The 16,141-nt window shown below is 56.7% G+C and overlaps 2 protein-coding genes across 3 annotated transcripts; one reads left to right on the top strand and one right to left on the bottom strand.

The window, feature by feature from the left end:
- The first annotated feature begins 1,877 nt into the window (after positions 1 to 1,877).
- TMEM259 (transmembrane protein 259) lies at positions 1,878 to 8,931 on the top strand. 2 transcript variants are annotated; one of them, XM_090289129.1, is made up of 11 exons: positions 1,878 to 2,285; positions 5,147 to 5,422; positions 5,930 to 6,029; positions 6,242 to 6,352; positions 6,563 to 6,685; positions 6,758 to 6,858; positions 6,940 to 6,997; positions 7,128 to 7,208; positions 7,320 to 7,452; positions 7,526 to 7,625; positions 7,713 to 8,931. In XM_090289129.1, exons 1-11 carry the CDS (start codon positions 2,064 to 2,066, stop codon positions 8,265 to 8,267), a joined length of 1,860 nt encoding a protein of 619 aa, XP_090145255.1. In that variant the 5' UTR covers positions 1,878 to 2,063; the 3' UTR covers positions 8,268 to 8,931. The 2 variants fall into 2 exon arrangements, with proteins under 2 accessions (XP_090145255.1, XP_090145254.1); XM_090289128.1 differs by having other exon boundaries at positions 1,879 to 2,285; positions 7,125 to 7,208.
- Positions 8,932 to 9,582: 651 nt separating this feature from the next.
- On the bottom strand, positions 9,583 to 14,966 carry GRIN3B (glutamate ionotropic receptor NMDA type subunit 3B; the record flags this gene model as incomplete). Its single annotated transcript, XM_090290173.1, has 7 exons — positions 9,583 to 9,706; positions 9,782 to 9,946; positions 10,265 to 10,416; positions 10,538 to 10,653; positions 10,732 to 10,877; positions 12,927 to 13,959; positions 14,359 to 14,966. Coding segments are annotated over 7 exons (2,283 nt in total), but the record flags the coding sequence as incomplete, so codon positions are not given.
- Between the last annotated feature and the right edge of the window lie 1,175 nt (positions 14,967 to 16,141).

The raw sequence follows: 16,141 nt of genomic DNA, 5'->3' as shown, positions 1-16,141 counted from the left end.
AAATGCCAATGAGAGCTGGGCAACTTGAATCCTAGCACTTAGAACAGTGTCGAAAGGACTGAGATGGCAGAGGTGCCCTACTAGGCACAGTTTACCTCTGCAATCTCTGGCCACACACGGCTACTGAGGACTTCCAGTGGCTGATTTTAATTAATTCCAATTTAAAATGAGAAACCAGCACTGGATCAGTTTTGGGAAAATGTCTGAATCAATCTGAAACAACTTGGGAAGAAATGTGTACATTTTCCTTTTCAGAGTAAGTTTTATGAAATCTAGATACAAGGCCATGTGAGTGTACAAATTGAGTTGGGCTATGAGCAGGAAACAAGCCAGATTTCAAAGATGTGGTCCAGAAAAGGGTGTCACATACCTTGTTCATCATTTTTCATATCGATTACATGCTGATCATATTTCTGATATAGTTATGTGAAACATATTACCAAAAGTGTTCTTAGTTCTTTGAACATAGCTACTAGAAAGTAGAAAATTATGTGTGTGGTTTGTCTTATATTTCTACTGGCCAGGGCCGTTCTGGACCCATGGGCCAAATCCAGACACTGTGGTTATTTTTTGTTTTTGTTTTTTTTCTTTGGTGGCCCATGAGCTAAGAATGGTCTTTACATTTTTAAGTGGTTGAAAAGAATTTTAAAAACTGCTATTACACAAAACTTGGAAATCACAAAATATTTAAATGTTGTTATCCAGTTTTATTGGTGGCCAGCTCCTTGGCTTACTGACCATAACCTGTAGGCATTAACCATTACTACGAGGGTGGATATAGTCTCTGTACTGCAGAGCTGAAAATACTGGCTCTCTGGCCTTTTACAGAAAACAGTTTGCTGACACCTGGTCTAGGATCTGAGTCTCTCAGAACCCTAGAAATCCAGACTCAGACCTCCCAGAATTTAAAATCCTGGTGTTCCAGAAGCTTAGAATATTTGTACACCCATACCTCAAAGATACTGTGGGGTAAAGTACAGACCACCGTAATAAAGTGAGTATTAAAATAAGGCAGGTTGTAATCTTTTTGCTGGTGGTCTTGCTTCCCATGTGTTAAAACTACACCTATAAAGTACAAGGAAGTGCAATAAAATGGGGTCCTCATCCCATGATCCCATGCCTCCTGCCTTCCACACCTTAAATTGTCGAGTGAGGTAGAAACACCTGGCATGCTGTAGACTGTAGAGACGCTCAATGAAAGTTGGAGATGCGAACTATAGGCAAGAACAAGCAAAAGGAGGGGTGCCATGGAATAAATGAATAAAATTCGGTGGGTGTAAAATTAGGCTTAACAAACCAACTCTCCTCTCACGCAAACATAAGACTCTAAACTGCCCTTCACCAGCCGGCGAAATTACTGGCTCGGGGCGTGGTACCCCAGTAGAGGCCCAACCAGTCACGTATGTGATGAGGGGAAAGGCGGTACGCGGCAACGCCCTATTCCGCCACGAAGGTCCCTCTCCCAGTCTAAGAGGACTGTGGGGGGCCCAAGTGCCCTATGGCGTCAGAAGGTACCACGTGGAAACCGCAGTGGTTTACTTAACGAGCACGACGTTTTTGGTGCTTCACGGAGTATTTAAAGACGAATAATACCATTACTTTGCGGTCAGAGCGACCGTATGTACATTCCCAATTGGCCTTACTTTCTATATCGCCACTTCAAAGAACTTTTCCTACCGTCCCGCTAATCTAAAATATCTTTGATCACGTAAAACCCTCCTATATTCACTAGTGTTACTGTCCAAGCCCGCCCTGGCAGCCGCGGGGAATTCTGGGGGCAAATGCAAAAATGGGGCAAACGCAGCCCCGCCCCAAGGCGCGGCCAAGCGAGAGGGCGGGCCCTCCGCGGATTGACCGCCGGCATCCCTACGTTCCCTGCGGGCACAGAAGGGCCGCTCTAGCCGGCGCTGCGCCTCGCTGGCGTCAGCAGGGCAGCGGAGGCGGAAGATGGCGGCTGCGGCAGCCCTGGCGCCGTAAAAAGTGCGGTGGCAGAGAAGAAAGCCGATGGCGGCCGGGAAGCACCCTCGGGGACCTGCGGGCCGCTAGGGCGGGCGCTGGGCGGCATGTCGGAGCACGCGGTGCCCGGCGCTCCGGGACCCGGGCCCAACGGCGGCGGCGGTCCTGCCCCCGCGCGCGGGCCCCGCACTCCCAACCTCAACCCCAACCCGCTCATCAACGTGCGCGACCGGCTCTTCCATGCTCTCTTCTTCAAGATGGCAGTCACTTACTCGCGGCTCTTCCCGCCCGCCTTCCGCCGTCTCTTCGAGTTCTTCGTGTTGCTCAAGGTGACCGCGGTCCCGACCCCCGACCCTTGACCCCAGCGGCCGGATCCACCCCCAGTCCTGCGGTTTCTGATACCAGTCCCGTCCTAGACAGCCAGCCCCTCCCATCTGGAAATCTAGACCCGATCCAATCTGTCGGGTACCCACATCTTTTTTAGCCTGCCTCCCCAGGTCTTGACTCTCTTAACACTTCACCCTCGGAAGTCCGGAGTTTCACTCCGTGGTTGGCCCCTGATCCCGACTCCAGGAACTCCTAGCACTCTCCAGGCCGCATCCATGCTTGGCCTCACCGTTCCTTTGGTGACCCACTTTCTCGGGGTTTGGGGCCTGGAGCCTGCCCCTGACCTGCCTGAGACCTCCTCCAAGCCCTGTGACTCCTATCATGCCGCTGAGATCCTCAGCCTTGGTAGAATTCCCCCATCCTCCCATCTCTTCCCTGTCCTGACCCAGGTCCCCAATCCTGGGCTTCCTAACACTGGAAAGGATTCTAGACTCACCCTTCCCCCCAGAACCACCTACCTGCACTGAAACTGCACTCCTCCCACCACTTCCTTCTGCTTCCCCTTTTCTTGGGTTGTTCCCCTCTTTCGGATCTTCCGCCAGCCCCCTACCCCAGCTCTTTCTCCTTTGAGCCTTACAGGGGAATGCGACCTAGCTGAGGTCATCTCGCTAGGGTTAGTGACAAAATTACAGGCATTGCTACTACTCATGGCTTAACAAGAGGCTGCACACGAATCTCCTTCCCATCCTCTCAGGTGCCGTAGAGGTTTCAACCATGAGTGCAGTTTAGGAAGGACTAGCATTGATCTGTGTCCCTCCAAGAAGGGCTGGCTTGCTCAGGTGTGGGCCCAGAGCTCACTGGGCGCCAGGGTCCTGAGTTCCTCAGCAGAGGGGTGACCCCAATTGATGCCTGATATGGCTGAGGAAAGGGAGAAATAAGCATTTAGTGTCCCGTCAGAGTGCTGACAGGGAGGAGCTGGGGTTTTTGACTTTGCTATTCAAGCTTCAGGTTTACTTCGGCACTGATTCTAGAGGCAGAGGCACTTCAGCTGCCAGCCAGGCCCAGGGCCTAGAGATCAGGGCTGGGGGCTGAGCATAGGGGCTTCAGGGTTAGCTGTCTGATTGCTTCCCGCCATAGCTGCGGGTCCCAGGTGCTGCCCCCTACACTTCACAATTGCCATCACCAGCTCTGTGGTCCCCAGACACCATGCCGAGAAGAGGGGCTGGGGTACAGGCTTGTGGGAGGCTCCTCTGGCCTTCAGCACTTCCTCCCTTGGCCCTCTCCTTCCCACTGTGTACGTGTCTTCAGCATCTGTCTGCTGAGATTTGAATGCCAGGGTTCCACAATGTCTGTCTGCTGAAATCTTAATGATCCCTAATCTCCATCTCCTTGCAGCCCTTTTGGCTGCAAGTGAAGGAAATAGTTCATATTGACCCAAGAGAGATCTTGGAGCTCATGCACCTGGGGAGTCTGGGGTGGGCTCCTACAGCTTCAGGTATGACTGGATCCAGGCATGCAGCAGTGTGCACAGAGGCAGGGCCTCTCCCCCCATTCCTCTCTGGTTACAGCCATTGTCGCCAGACCAGGAGTGCTGGGCTTACAGTTCCATAGGGATGGCGTTCTGGTGGCCTTACTGGTGGCTGTGTGGCCATGGGCAACTCACCAACACCCTGAGCATCAGTGTCCCCATCAGGAGGCAAGGAGTGGCGTTGTGCTCTGGTCTCCATGATTCAGGGTTTTCCAAGTTGTGGTTCTGGACCACACAGTCAATTAGTTCTGGAGTGTAGTAATTTGGTGAGGGATCATGTAGGTATGGGGGTGGTCGTAGGCTGTGTTGGCCCAGCTGGAATCACCCCAGCTGGCTGAACAGTCACTGGGGTCACTGGTTCCCTGGCACCCATCTTTTCCTAGGGAGGTGGGCACTATATCAGGCCAGTTGGCTCTTTCCCCAAGGGTGGGGCAGTGGGCGGGATGCATGGGGGGATATGCCATGGACATGTCCTCTAGGTTGGGAGGGTGACATTCAGCCAACTGGGGCCCCATGTGATGAAGCAAGACTGTCAGATAGTAAGGTGGGCTCTTGGGGATGAGGGTGTTCCTAAATAGAGAACCCAGTGGAGGGCCCTTTTCATGTCCTTCCTTTGAGCCAGGCAGAAGGTGCTGTTGGTGATGTAGGGTAGGGTCCCCCCTCAGCACTTCTGATATTGGGCTGCTTGTTCTCTGGGGGGGGCCATCCTTGCCACTGGGGTGTGGTGAGCAGCATCCTCTGGCACTGTTCCAGGAGCACTCCCAGTGTACAACCACAGATGTCTCCTAACCTGACCCATATCCCCTGGGAGCAGGAACACCCAGATGAAAGCCCTGCTGTCCCCATTTTACTGATGGGGAAATTGCTTCAGGCAGAATGAGCTGGCCCAGGCTGCAAGGGTTGCCTGTCTCTCTGTAGTTCCAGCTGGCCCTGCCATGGTGGGAGGGGTGCAGAGTGTGCCTGGTGGGTAAGGGAGGCTGTTTTTAGCTGGTGAGGTCAGGGGCGTTCTAAGGACAAGGCAGAGTGTGAGGCAGCTGGGCAGGCCTCTTGGGAACAGTGGCCCAGGGGTGGTGGCACCTGGGTTGGGCCTCCCGGGAGGGGAGAGGTCAGTTGGTCTCTTCCAGGGTGCAGTTCCCACATATGCACAAGAGTGTCTCATTCTGGCTCACACAGAGCAGGGTGTGCAGGACCTTGGACCAGTGACACCCTGGGGTCCATGCTGCCTGGAGGGGCCAGAGTGGGTTTAGGGCTTAGGGGACCTTAGAGCCCTGGGGTTCCCTTCCTTTCCCCACAGAGTTCAGGCCTCACTGTCGGGGTGGGTCCCCTTGCCCCCAGGCCCTGTTTGTGCTCTTCGTCCTGGCCTATATCCACATCGTCTTCTCCCGATCACCTATCAACTGCCTGGAGCACGTACGTGACAAGTGGCCACGAGAGGGCGTCCTACGTGTGGAGGTACAGCAGAACTCGAGTCGTGCGCCCGTCTTCCTGCAGTTCTGTGACAGTGGTCACAGCGGCTTTCCTGGCCTGGCAGTGGCGCCTGGCAGCCTGGAGCTGGAGGAAGAGGAGGAGGAGGAGCTGACCATGGAGATGTTTGGGAACCGCTCCATCCAGGTGATCTGGCCAAGTGCACATGCAGGAGGACATCACTGCTGGGCAAGCTCTGGACCTTGCAGGGCCTGGCACTTGTGGCCATGGAGTGGGATGGAGGGCTGTGTGAGGCAGACTGTCACCTGAAAGGGGTTGGTTTTGTTATGGGAGTACTGAGGTTCCCAGAGTCTCTAGCATGCTTGTGTGGTCAGAGGCCAGGGTCCTGTGAGTAAGAGAGCCAATGTAGATGGGGTGTTGTACAGACCTTCCCCAGGTGGTCATATCCCCAACTTTGGGGCCCAGTACACTCACCTGGAGAGAGTTAGGAACTTCATGTTGGGTGAGGGATCTTGGGTAGGATGCTGGTCAGAGGCCCTCTAGCCCCAGAGGTAGAGGACATTCTGGCAGAGGCTATGGGTCACAGCAGCCAGGGGCAGAGTGCGTCTCCTTTCAGGTGGCAGGAGAGGGGCCTCTGGGCCAGCCCCCTGGTGCCAAGGGCCCTCTGACGCCCTGCCTCCTGGTGACCCACAGTTTGAGCTGGACATTGAGCCCAAGGTGTTCAAGCCACCCGGTGGCCCTGAAGCCCTGAATGATAGCCAGGAGTTTCCCTTCCCTGAGACACCCTCAAAAGGTACGTGTTGCCAAGGTGTCAGGTGGGGTCATCTGGGGGAAGGGTTACACTCCTGAATGGGGAGAATGGTCACTCCCAGCCTCCATTTTTCTATCTGTCAGCAGCATGTGAGGCCAATGGAGGTGGTCCGTCCCTCTCTGGGCCCCTCATCTGATGGTGGGAGGTGGGATTGGCCGGGGCTCTGCAGGCTAATAGGCCATGCCCACCCACAGTATGGCCACAGGACGAGTACATCGTGGAGTACTCCTTGGAATATGGCTTCCTGCGTCTGTCGCAGGCCACACGACAGCGGCTTAGCATCCCGGTCATGGTGGTCACCCTGGGTAAGTCTCCGAGAGAGGGCCAGGGTGGGGGGTGACTCAGAGGTACTTAAGCCTGAGGTCTGGAGGCCATGCTTGCTCCAGCTACAGAAAGTTGCCCCCCAGCCCCCTGTTTAATTGCACCATCCCCCAGGGCTTGATAGTCATAGCACTGCCTGGGTTGGGTGGGTAGGGGCCTTACCAGGTGTGTCCCCATTGGTGTGCTACCTGCAGACCCCACACGTGACCAGTGCTTTGGGGACCGCTTCAGCCGCCTTCTACTGGCTGAGTTCCTGGGCTACGATGACATCCTCATGTCCAGCGTGAAGGGCCTCGCCGAGAACGAGGAGAACAAGGGTACAAATGGGACCAGAGGAGGGTGGGGATGGCTGGAGGGCAGGCAGTGGTGCTCATGGCCTCCCTGTACAGGCTTCCTGCGGAATGTGGTGTCAGGCGAGCACTACCGATTTGTGAGCATGTGGATGGCCCGAGCATCCTATCTGGCTGCCTTCGTCATCATGGTCATCTTTGTGAGTGTTCTGAGGCTGAGCTGAAGTGGAGGTTGTAGGGGTAGGTGACCTTTCCCCAGCCTCATGTGCCTTCACTTCTAGACCCTGAGTGTGTCCATGCTGCTCCGCTATTCCCATCACCAGATCTTTGTCTTCATTGGTGAGTCTCCCCGCCAGATAGTGGGAGGAAAGGTGGGGTCATCCCCAGGCCCCCATGGCCCCCTGCCCACCCCACCCACCGCGGGGCACCTCACCTGGTCTGCCCGCCCACCACCCTCTGCCCGCAGTGGACCTGCTGCAAATGCTGGAGATGAACATGGCCATCGCCTTCCCTGCAGCGCCCCTGCTGACCGTCATCCTGGCCCTTGTGGGTGAGAACCCCCTTTGCACACCCTCTGCCTCCCCACCCAGACACCCACACCCACCTCCCCTCTGTTCCCGGCCTTCCCGCCATGCCCACCACCACCGATGGCCTCCTGCAGGGATGGAGGCCATCATGTCAGAGTTCTTCAATGACACCACCACCGCCTTCTACATCATCCTCATCGTGTGGTTGGCTGACCAGTATGATGCCATTTGCTGCCACACCAACACCAGCAAGAGGCACTGGCTGCGGTGAGTGCTACGGGGATCCAGGTGGGGTGGGGGTGGGGTCTGGACTGGTGGCACCTCACTGTGCCCCCTGCAGGTTCTTCTACCTGTACCACTTTGCCTTCTACGCCTACCACTACCGCTTCAACGGACAATACAGCAGCCTGGCCCTTGTCACCTCCTGGCTCTTCATCCAGGTGAGGGTCCCTGCTTATTCCCCAAGGTCCAGCCCACGGGAGCTTTGGCCCTGTGCTGGGCCTGACCCACCCCCACTGTGCCTCTAGCATTCCATGATCTACTTCTTCCACCACTATGAGCTGCCTGCCATCCTGCAGCAGATCCGAATCCAGGAGATGCTGCTACAGACACCGCCTCTGGGCCCCGGCACCCCGACAGCACTGCCGGACGACCTCAACAATAATGGGGGCACCCCAGCCACTGCCCCTGACCCTACCAGCCAGCCCTCCACCCTGGACCCTGGCTCATTGGGGGCTGGTGGGGTCCCCAGGCCCGTGGTTGAAGCACCCAGCTCTCTGGTGGCTGCGGCGGCCTCAGTGGCTGCAGCAGCCAGTAGTGACCTGGGCTGGATGGCAGAGACAGCTGCCATCATCACAGACGCCTCTTTCCTCTCCGGCCTGAGCGCCTCCCTCCTGGAGCGGAGGGCGGCCAGCCCTCTGAGCCCAGGTGGGGCGTTCCCTCAGGTTGTCCAAGCCCCCCAGGACAGTGCCCCCCAAAGTGACTCCCCAGCACCTGACACAGCTCCCCTGGCTGCTGGTGTGAGTGGGCCAAGCCCTGAGTCCCCAACCCTAGCAGATGAACCCTTGGAGATTGGCTCCTAAGTCCTGGGCAGCTGATTGCCTCTGTCCCTGGCTGTCTAGGCCAGCTGGGGGGTCATTGGGGGTCAAGGAGGCTGTACCCAATCTGTTGGGAACTGCCCAGTTGGCCTTGTATTGGGGTTCATCTGGTTTGTCCAGGCGTGGGCTCCTCTCCCTCAGGCATGGGTCCTGCCTATAGCCTGTCCCTGCCACATTTGTGGGCCCCCTCAGCCAGTGAATCTAGGCAGGCTGATGAACTGGGGCAAGAAAGTGGGTGGGGTCTCCATGGAAGGCCATGAAAGGGGTTGGTAAAAAGTTTGGAGGAAGCTGTACTTGGGGATAGAGCCTAGCAGGTCTCTGAGCCAGGTGAACACCGGTGGGGGCAGCCCTCACTGTCCTGGCCTCTTAGCTGGTGCTCCGTTGTGCGCAGTGCCTTTTCCATGGCCCCTGCCCCTATATGTGCGTGCCAGGGCTGGGGTTTCGGCACAGGGACATGGTGTGTGGGCGCCAGTTGTCAAAGACAGCACCTAGGCGCTAGGGCCCAGCCTTGCTGCTGCGGGAGAGGGCCAGCAGCCCAGTGGCCCAACCAAGTCACCCCATGAGGACTGCAGAGCGCTCATTCCATTCTATTTAATTGCAGTGTACAAAATTGTGTTTGTATATAGAATAAACTGTCTCTTGACAGCAACTGGCTAGTGTCTGCATGAGCCAGGTTCTGAAATTAGCTTCTGCATAGTCTGCCCTCATGCAAGGACAAGTGGGCTGTGTGTGGTGGGGAATGGCCATATTCCACAGAAGCAGCAGGTGGAGACCTCGGCAGAAGAGGAGGCCCTCTGGCATTTCGTCATTGGCCTGGAGCAGGCTCCATGGCCCATCTCAAGTGCCACCTGGGAGCTGGGCCAGGAGTTCCCTGCGCCGCACCAGTGCCTGGTGGAGCCTTGCACGTACACCTACAATATGCTGCTCCAATTCCTCCAGCTCCCCTGGGCATGGGGCACCTGTGGGCAATGCGGTGGGTGGCTGGCCATTAGAGCAGAGCCAGATGGGACCCTCGGATGGCCTGGCTCCGTCCACATTCATGTCCACTACTGAAGCAGCAGTGGCGACAGCCAGCTCCAGCACAAAGTGCACGTGACGCTCCCTCACCATGGTCTGGTGCACTCGTGTCCAGTCACACTGGCCTGCTGGGACAGTCGGTGTGTCCTGCTGCTGCTTTTCCAGACCCCTGGAGACAGAGAATGGATGGGGCTGGTCTAGTGCCCCTGAGGAACGGGAGTGGCCCCACTTTCCCCTCAGGTCAGGGTCCTTGAGGAGGCTGTGGGCAGTGGGAGGCATGGGCTAGTATAGCTCTGGAGTGGGAGTGGAGCCTGCAGGTGGGGTGGGAGCAACCGCAGAGCCCCTTACCTTGGTTCAGGCTCCTCCTGCCTGTGCAGCGGCTCTGTGTTGAGGGCACGGTGGATTCTCTGTGAGCCAGACACACTGGGTCGGGTCAGGTTGGGAGGCTGACCATGCCCGCCCACCTTGTGCCATCTCCTCACCTGGCTTGTGTGCAGCCAGTACTGCAGCCTGTTGCCCCTCCGCATGCATGGTAGCGCCAGGTGGTAGAAGATGTGCTCCCCAAGAGAGCTGAGCAGGGCACTACCCAGGCCCAGGCAGAGCAGCACAAAGAGACCCGAGAAGTGGTAGATGCCCATCTGCAGGGTCTGCAGAGGGTGGGACATAGGCACAAGCCCTTCATGGTCATGGCAGACCTTTGAGGAGCCCTGGCCTGGGGGACACAAAGATTGGGCCAGAGACCTGGGAAAGTGCAAGTAGATTTGAGAAGCTAGGGCTGCATGTTCTAGAACAATTATTCGAGGAGGAGAGGGCACTGAAGCTGGGGTTTTGTAGGATGAATAGGAGTGCACAATAGCAGACAAATACGTGTCTTGCATACGAGCAGGTGACTGGCCACCTCGAGGCCCACACAGGCTCAGGGCCCCAACACCTACTCCCACCCTGTGTCCCAGGCCCTGTCCCACCTCTGTGACAGCGAACACCCGCTTCCCACAAGGCACCATCTTGTACCACTTGTCATGCAGCAAGTCGATGAAGCCAGAGGACTTGTAGCGGCTGATGAACTCAGACAGGTTGGAGGTGAGTGGCGAGTTCTGAGGGAGTCCAATGCCGTAACCTGGGAAAAGCCAGGAATTAGGTTGGGACCAAGCTGGAGACAGCCTGGGGGAGCTGTGCCCACCTTGAGCCCTCAGTGGCTCTCTGCTGCCCCAGGGTCAGTGGTCTCAGAGGCCCCTCACCCTCAATGGCGAAGGGCTTGCCCACAGTCAGCAGTTTGCAGTCAGCATCAATGGAGACCTCATAGTCCAAGAGTGACTTGTCCATGATGAAAGCATTGAGCTTGGGGGGGTCGCTCCTGTGGAGACATAGAAGATGGGGTGAGTATCTGGTCAGGTGGGCCCCTCCCCACCCTGCCTCTTGTCCTGGGCCTCACGTGAGCATAGCAACACCATGGGGTGTGGTGGGTACGCTGTGTCTCCGCATGTGCGCATGCATCTCGGGAAAACTCTTCTTGATGTAGGCTTCAGCACTGCTCTCCCACACAGTGCCAAAGTGGAAGCCCTGGGATGGGTGGTGCAGCTGCAGGCAGGCAACTGGTCAGTACCAGGTGGTCCCTATTCCCTCACCCTGTTCCCCACCCAACTCTGTTCTGGTCCCCAGTCCAGGCCCAAGATTCTCAACCAGTGTCTTCCCTCCTGGCTGACACAGGGCCAGGTCGTTCTCTGTGGGGCCATCCCAGGCACGGCAGGTGTAGAGCAGCATCCCTGACCCCATCCTTGCAATGCCAGGAGCACCCCCAGTGTGATAACCACAAGTGTCCCTATACATGGCCTATTATCTCCTGTGGGCAGAACCGTCCAATTGAAACTCACTGTTCTAAGTACCCAAACATCTATCTCCACACAGACCTGGCACTGAACTCCAGACCTCTGCCTCCCCACCATCTCCTCCATGGCTCCTTGTTCTCCCTCCTCTGATCCCACATTCTGTCCTGCAAGTCCTGTGGGGTCAGCTATGCCTTCAAAATACCCACAACCAGCCTACTGCTTACCCCTTCCACAGCCCACACCCAGGCCCCACCATGCCCTTCTTCCACCATCCCTTCTGGACCAGCATTGTCTTCTCACCCTGATCTCAGCACCTCCCATGGTCTGTGTAAACTCCTACTGAATGAGTGTGTGGCTGCTCCCCATGGGCCCATAACGCCACCAAAGCCACACCAGCTATATGGAGCCTCCTAGAACTTTCTGATGATGAAAACACTCTGTGCTGTTCTCTGTCGCTGTTGAGCACTTGCGTTTACTTAATGTTTAAAGTGGCCGCACCTGAGTGGCTAGTGCATCAGCCACCACAGCGTCTAGGTTTTATTACTGATTTACAAAGGACACTGGGGGTGGGGGTCAGCAGAACAAGCTAAAAAAAAAAAACCCAGAGAACACAATCGGCAAGATTCAAACAGTGGGATAAACCTCAACAATTTCTTCAACAAACACTAGGGAACAAAAGAGATGAGAGGAAACCCAGAGCCTAGAGCCAACAGGTTTCTGCCATCTGCAATGTCTGAGCATTTAGGCTCCAGAGTCAAACCAAGGGGTCGGGGTGGGAAGAGACAACTGGGAAAAGGGGCCTGATGTTTGTCAAAGTTCTAAGTATTTATGGTGAAATGACACAAGGTCTTGGATTTGCTTTGTAATAACGCAGTGGCTGAGGTTGGTGGTGGATGAAAGTGGCTGGCAGTTGATTTTGGAGCCAGACAATGGGTTCATTCATGTTCTTTGCTCCCTACTCAGGGATATACAAAATTGTTTATTAAAAAAGAAAACTAGCCTGGCTGGTGTGGCTCAGTGAATTAAGTGCTGGCCTGGGAACCAAAAGGTCGCTGGTTCAATTCTCAGTCAGGACACATGCCTGGGTTGCGATCCAGGTCCCCATTTGGGGGCGTGCAAGAGGCAAGCACACGTTGATGTTTCCCTCTCTCCCTTCCCTCTAAAAAATAAATGAATTCTTTTCTAAAAAGAACACGAAAAGTATGTAGTCTGGGGCACACCCCTGCTCTGCCCACAGTCCTCCAAAGCTCCCAGAAGTTTGGTCTCAGAGGGTCCTATGCCCACAGGCCCTACATGTCTGGCGCCCTCTGTTACCTCCTTGACTATACCTTCTCCCTCCCTCCCTCTGCTCCAGCCATAAGGGCCTCCTCACTGTTACTCCAACACCCCAACACCACCAGGTAAGGTCCTGCCCCAGGGCCTTTGCACAGGAGCTGTGTTCTCTCTGATATCTGCATAAAAGTCTCTCATAAATCACCCCCTCCCAGAGGAACTTCTGACTCCCATTTGAGGGAAGGTCCCTGCCAGCATTCCTGCGTCCCCACTCTGCCTTATTTTTGTCCCTCACATTTCATTACCATCTCACACACCATCTGTTTTGTTGATCTATCTTGATTCCTGCAATGTTTCCCTCAGGGATGGGGATCTTGGCCTTATTTGGTCCTAGCTGGGTCCCCAGTGCCTGGCACGCCATAGGTGCTCAATAAATGTTTGCATGAGTGGATGATCACATGTGGCTGGGTCTCAGGATGGACAATAAGCAACCTCCCAGCTCTAGCCCCGACCCCCCACAGCCACCCACCTTGGGGTCATAAATCCCCGACAGCTCCTCGAAAGTCTTGTCCCCGACCATGACTGCAGCCAGGTTGGCCGTGTAGCTGGACAGCACTAGCAGGCAGAAGATGGCCCACAGGTTCATGAGTAGACGCCCTGTGGGGCACTTGGGTGTCTTGCTGGACACTGTGCGTCCAAACAGGATGGCATAGCAGAGATTGAGGGCTGAAGAATAGGAGAAAACAGTGCCGCGGTTCCGGCCGCGGGGTGTGAGACCATAGGGGCTGTGCCACTCATAGAGCGTGAGGAAGAGTGCAGTGAGGTGCAGGGCAGCAAAGATGCCCAACCACATGGACCAGTGCAGTGGCCACATGAAGGCACCAAGGGGTGAGGCTGTGTCCCGTGCCCGTACCATGATGCCTAGGCTGGTGGAGAAGAAGGGGCTGCTGAAGTCCACCACCTTCGAACGGGCCGAGTTGATGCTGAAGCTGGTGACTGCCATGTGGGCCCTGCCAGCCAGCAGGTCACCCACAAGGCCAGTCCAGCGGCCATCCCGCAGAGCACCGTACTTGCCATCGCCCACAATGTACAGCTCAAAGTCAAAGGGTGTGTCTTCTGCCAGGCGCTCCAGCAGGTCAATGCAGTAACCGTAGCAACACTTGCGAAAGGCACGGGGCACGGAACCATTGGCCAGGGAAGAAAATAGTGCATCCAGGGTGGTTGAGTCGTTGGTACCAGGGGCCAGGCACAGCTGCCCCGCCGGGCACTGTCCATCCTCATCTGGTTCTCGGGCAAACACAAATGGGTGCTCCACCAGTGTCACCACCCGCAGCTTGGGCCGGGCTCGGGCACCCAGTGGGGGTGGGGGATGCACAGCAGCACCCCGTGGTTCCAACTTCAGTTGCCCGTCCCGCCAACTGCCCAGTGTGGCCCAGGCTGGGGTTCCCAGTGGGTCCTGGCGCAGGCTCCACACCCGGAAGTGCCGGGACATGTACACTTGGGAGGAGCTGGTCACCCACACTGGCCCCGTGCGGCCCTGGAAGGATGTGTTGCTCAGGAACCTGCGAGGAGGTGGGGTGCAAGCAGGCATCAGGCAGTGGAAGCCCCCCAGCAAAACTCAGAACCTGACCCCCACCTCTCAGCACACACATGCTGCTGTGTCCCCCCACACCAGATCTCTTTACCAGCAGGGGCCCGAAATCAATGACTGACCACCCAGTCTGACCTCCCAGGTAAGGCCCCCAGCCTCTGAGGCACCGTCCACCCTCCAGAGCTCCCCAGAAGACAGAGACATGCCCACTGACCTCTCCTGCTCCTTCCCTGCTTCTCCCAAAGTGCCAAGAAAGCCCCTCACCAGAATCCCTTTCTCAGGTTCCACTTCTAAGACAGGGACAAAGCCTCCCTCTTGGGAGGCCACAGTGCCTGGCATACAGCAAGTGCACAGCAGGGTCCCCACTCACCGTGTCAAGAAGTGGCCTGAGGACTTGGGCTTGGCTGTCTGCAGGTCGTTGCAGTTGATGGTGGTAGGGAGAAGGGTGAGCTCGGGCTGCACATGGGCCGCACTGCCCAGTGCCCGTGTCACCAGCTCCACTGTGTCATGGATAGCAGCCTCCAATGGGGGTCGACCCACCTCGCCCAGCGCCAGCAGCCCGGGTGGCAGGCCCTCAGTGGGCAGTGCTTCAGAGGGCAGTGGTGTGCCCAGCAGCCAGCGGGGTCCAGGGGGCCCAGCCTCCAGCACCTGACGGGCACGGGCTATGTCACAGCCAAGGAGCACAGCCACGGGCACCTGGGCTGAGCCCCCTGCCAGCACCCCCAGCAGGGAAAGGCGGGCCTGCAACCCTGCATCACGGGTGTCTGGCCGGCTCAGGTCCAGCACAAGCTTTGGCGCCCTGCCAGCCTGGCTTGTCCAGAGGGCCACCAGGCCACCAGGGTCCCGCATGCGACAGAGCACCAGGCCAACATCCTCCCAGGCATGGGCCTGCAGCACAGACACCAGCACCTCAAGCAGCGTTTCCAGGGGACAGGCCCAGTCCAGCTGTAGGTGGAATGGGTTCTGGGAAGGGGGTGATCACAGTTAGGGTTGGTGATCACCAGACCCACCCCCATCAGTAGGTGTTCAATAAACAGATGATAACTGGACCTTGTACCTACCTCCTCCCAGCCTACCTCTGCTCCAAACCCTTCTGTGGTTCCCCACAGCCATCAGCACAAAGCCCAGCCTCCCAGGTAGCACCCTCTTTGAGGATTTTTGCATGTGCCATTCCTGATCTGGAATACCTTTCTCCCTCTACTCCAGTCAACTTCTACACATTCTTCAAAGCTCAGCCCCATTGTCCCCTCCTCTATTTAGACATCCCATCCCCCACACAGAACCCTGGCTCACCATCTGGACTCTCCCCACCTTGAATCCCTCCTTCACCATGGTCCTGACCTCACCTACCCCTTCTGTCTAGAAACCCCTCAAGGGTCCAAGACTGGGGATCCATGATCACAAATTGGTTGATGCCTTCATGCTCCAAGCCATGCTTCCTCTTAGGACCCCTCCTACACATCACTGCCCCTGAGACAGGCAATCCAGGGGCTGAGAGGTCCCTCTGTTCCCAGTGGCACCCACCCAGAAAGTTCTCCTGGATTTGCTCAGCCTGTAATGAGGGGAGACTTTGCCAGACACTTAAAGTGGGCAGGACGTTGCCTGCCTGAGGACAGGACGCACAGTGCTGGGGAACAGGCTGAGTGCAGCTACTCAGTCCCCACAAAAGCCAGACAGTGCCAACTGCATGGCGCAATTCTTGGTGGCGACACAGGCCTGGATTTGGGTCCTGCATCTCCCCTGGGGAGAAGGCAGAGGGACAGAAAAGGGGCCTCCCTCAGCACAGTGACAGTGGGGTGATGAGACCCCGGGTTTCCTCCAGGGTCAGGGTGTCCCTTCCTGGGGAAAAGGATCTCCTGGAGGAGGGCTTCAAGGTGGGTTTGGAGGGAGAGAAGCTCCCACCAGCCCCATGTCCCCATGTGGGGCCGCTGACTGCTGGCTCTTAGGAGGTTGGCAGGTGGCGGGCTCTTTCCCTGGAGCACAGCAGGGTCCTCAGAGCCCTGCCTGTCACCCTTCTTTCCTCCTTATCTCATTTTCTATTTTTGTCCCAAATCCGGGCCTGGGGTAGGGTGCGGGTGGGGTGAATCTAGAAGAGAAAATAAACTCCAAAGACGTGGAAAGGGTGAAAAGGAGGATGAAGGAAGGCCTTTGGA

The sequence above is a fragment of the Furipterus horrens genome, unplaced genomic scaffold (assembly GCF_987537825.1).
Source record: "Furipterus horrens unplaced genomic scaffold, mFurHor1.1.pri manual_scaffold_10, whole genome shotgun sequence".
Classification (NCBI taxonomy): domain Eukaryota; kingdom Metazoa; phylum Chordata; class Mammalia; order Chiroptera; family Furipteridae; genus Furipterus; species Furipterus horrens.
This window is presented reverse-complemented; position numbering and strand designations above follow the sequence as displayed.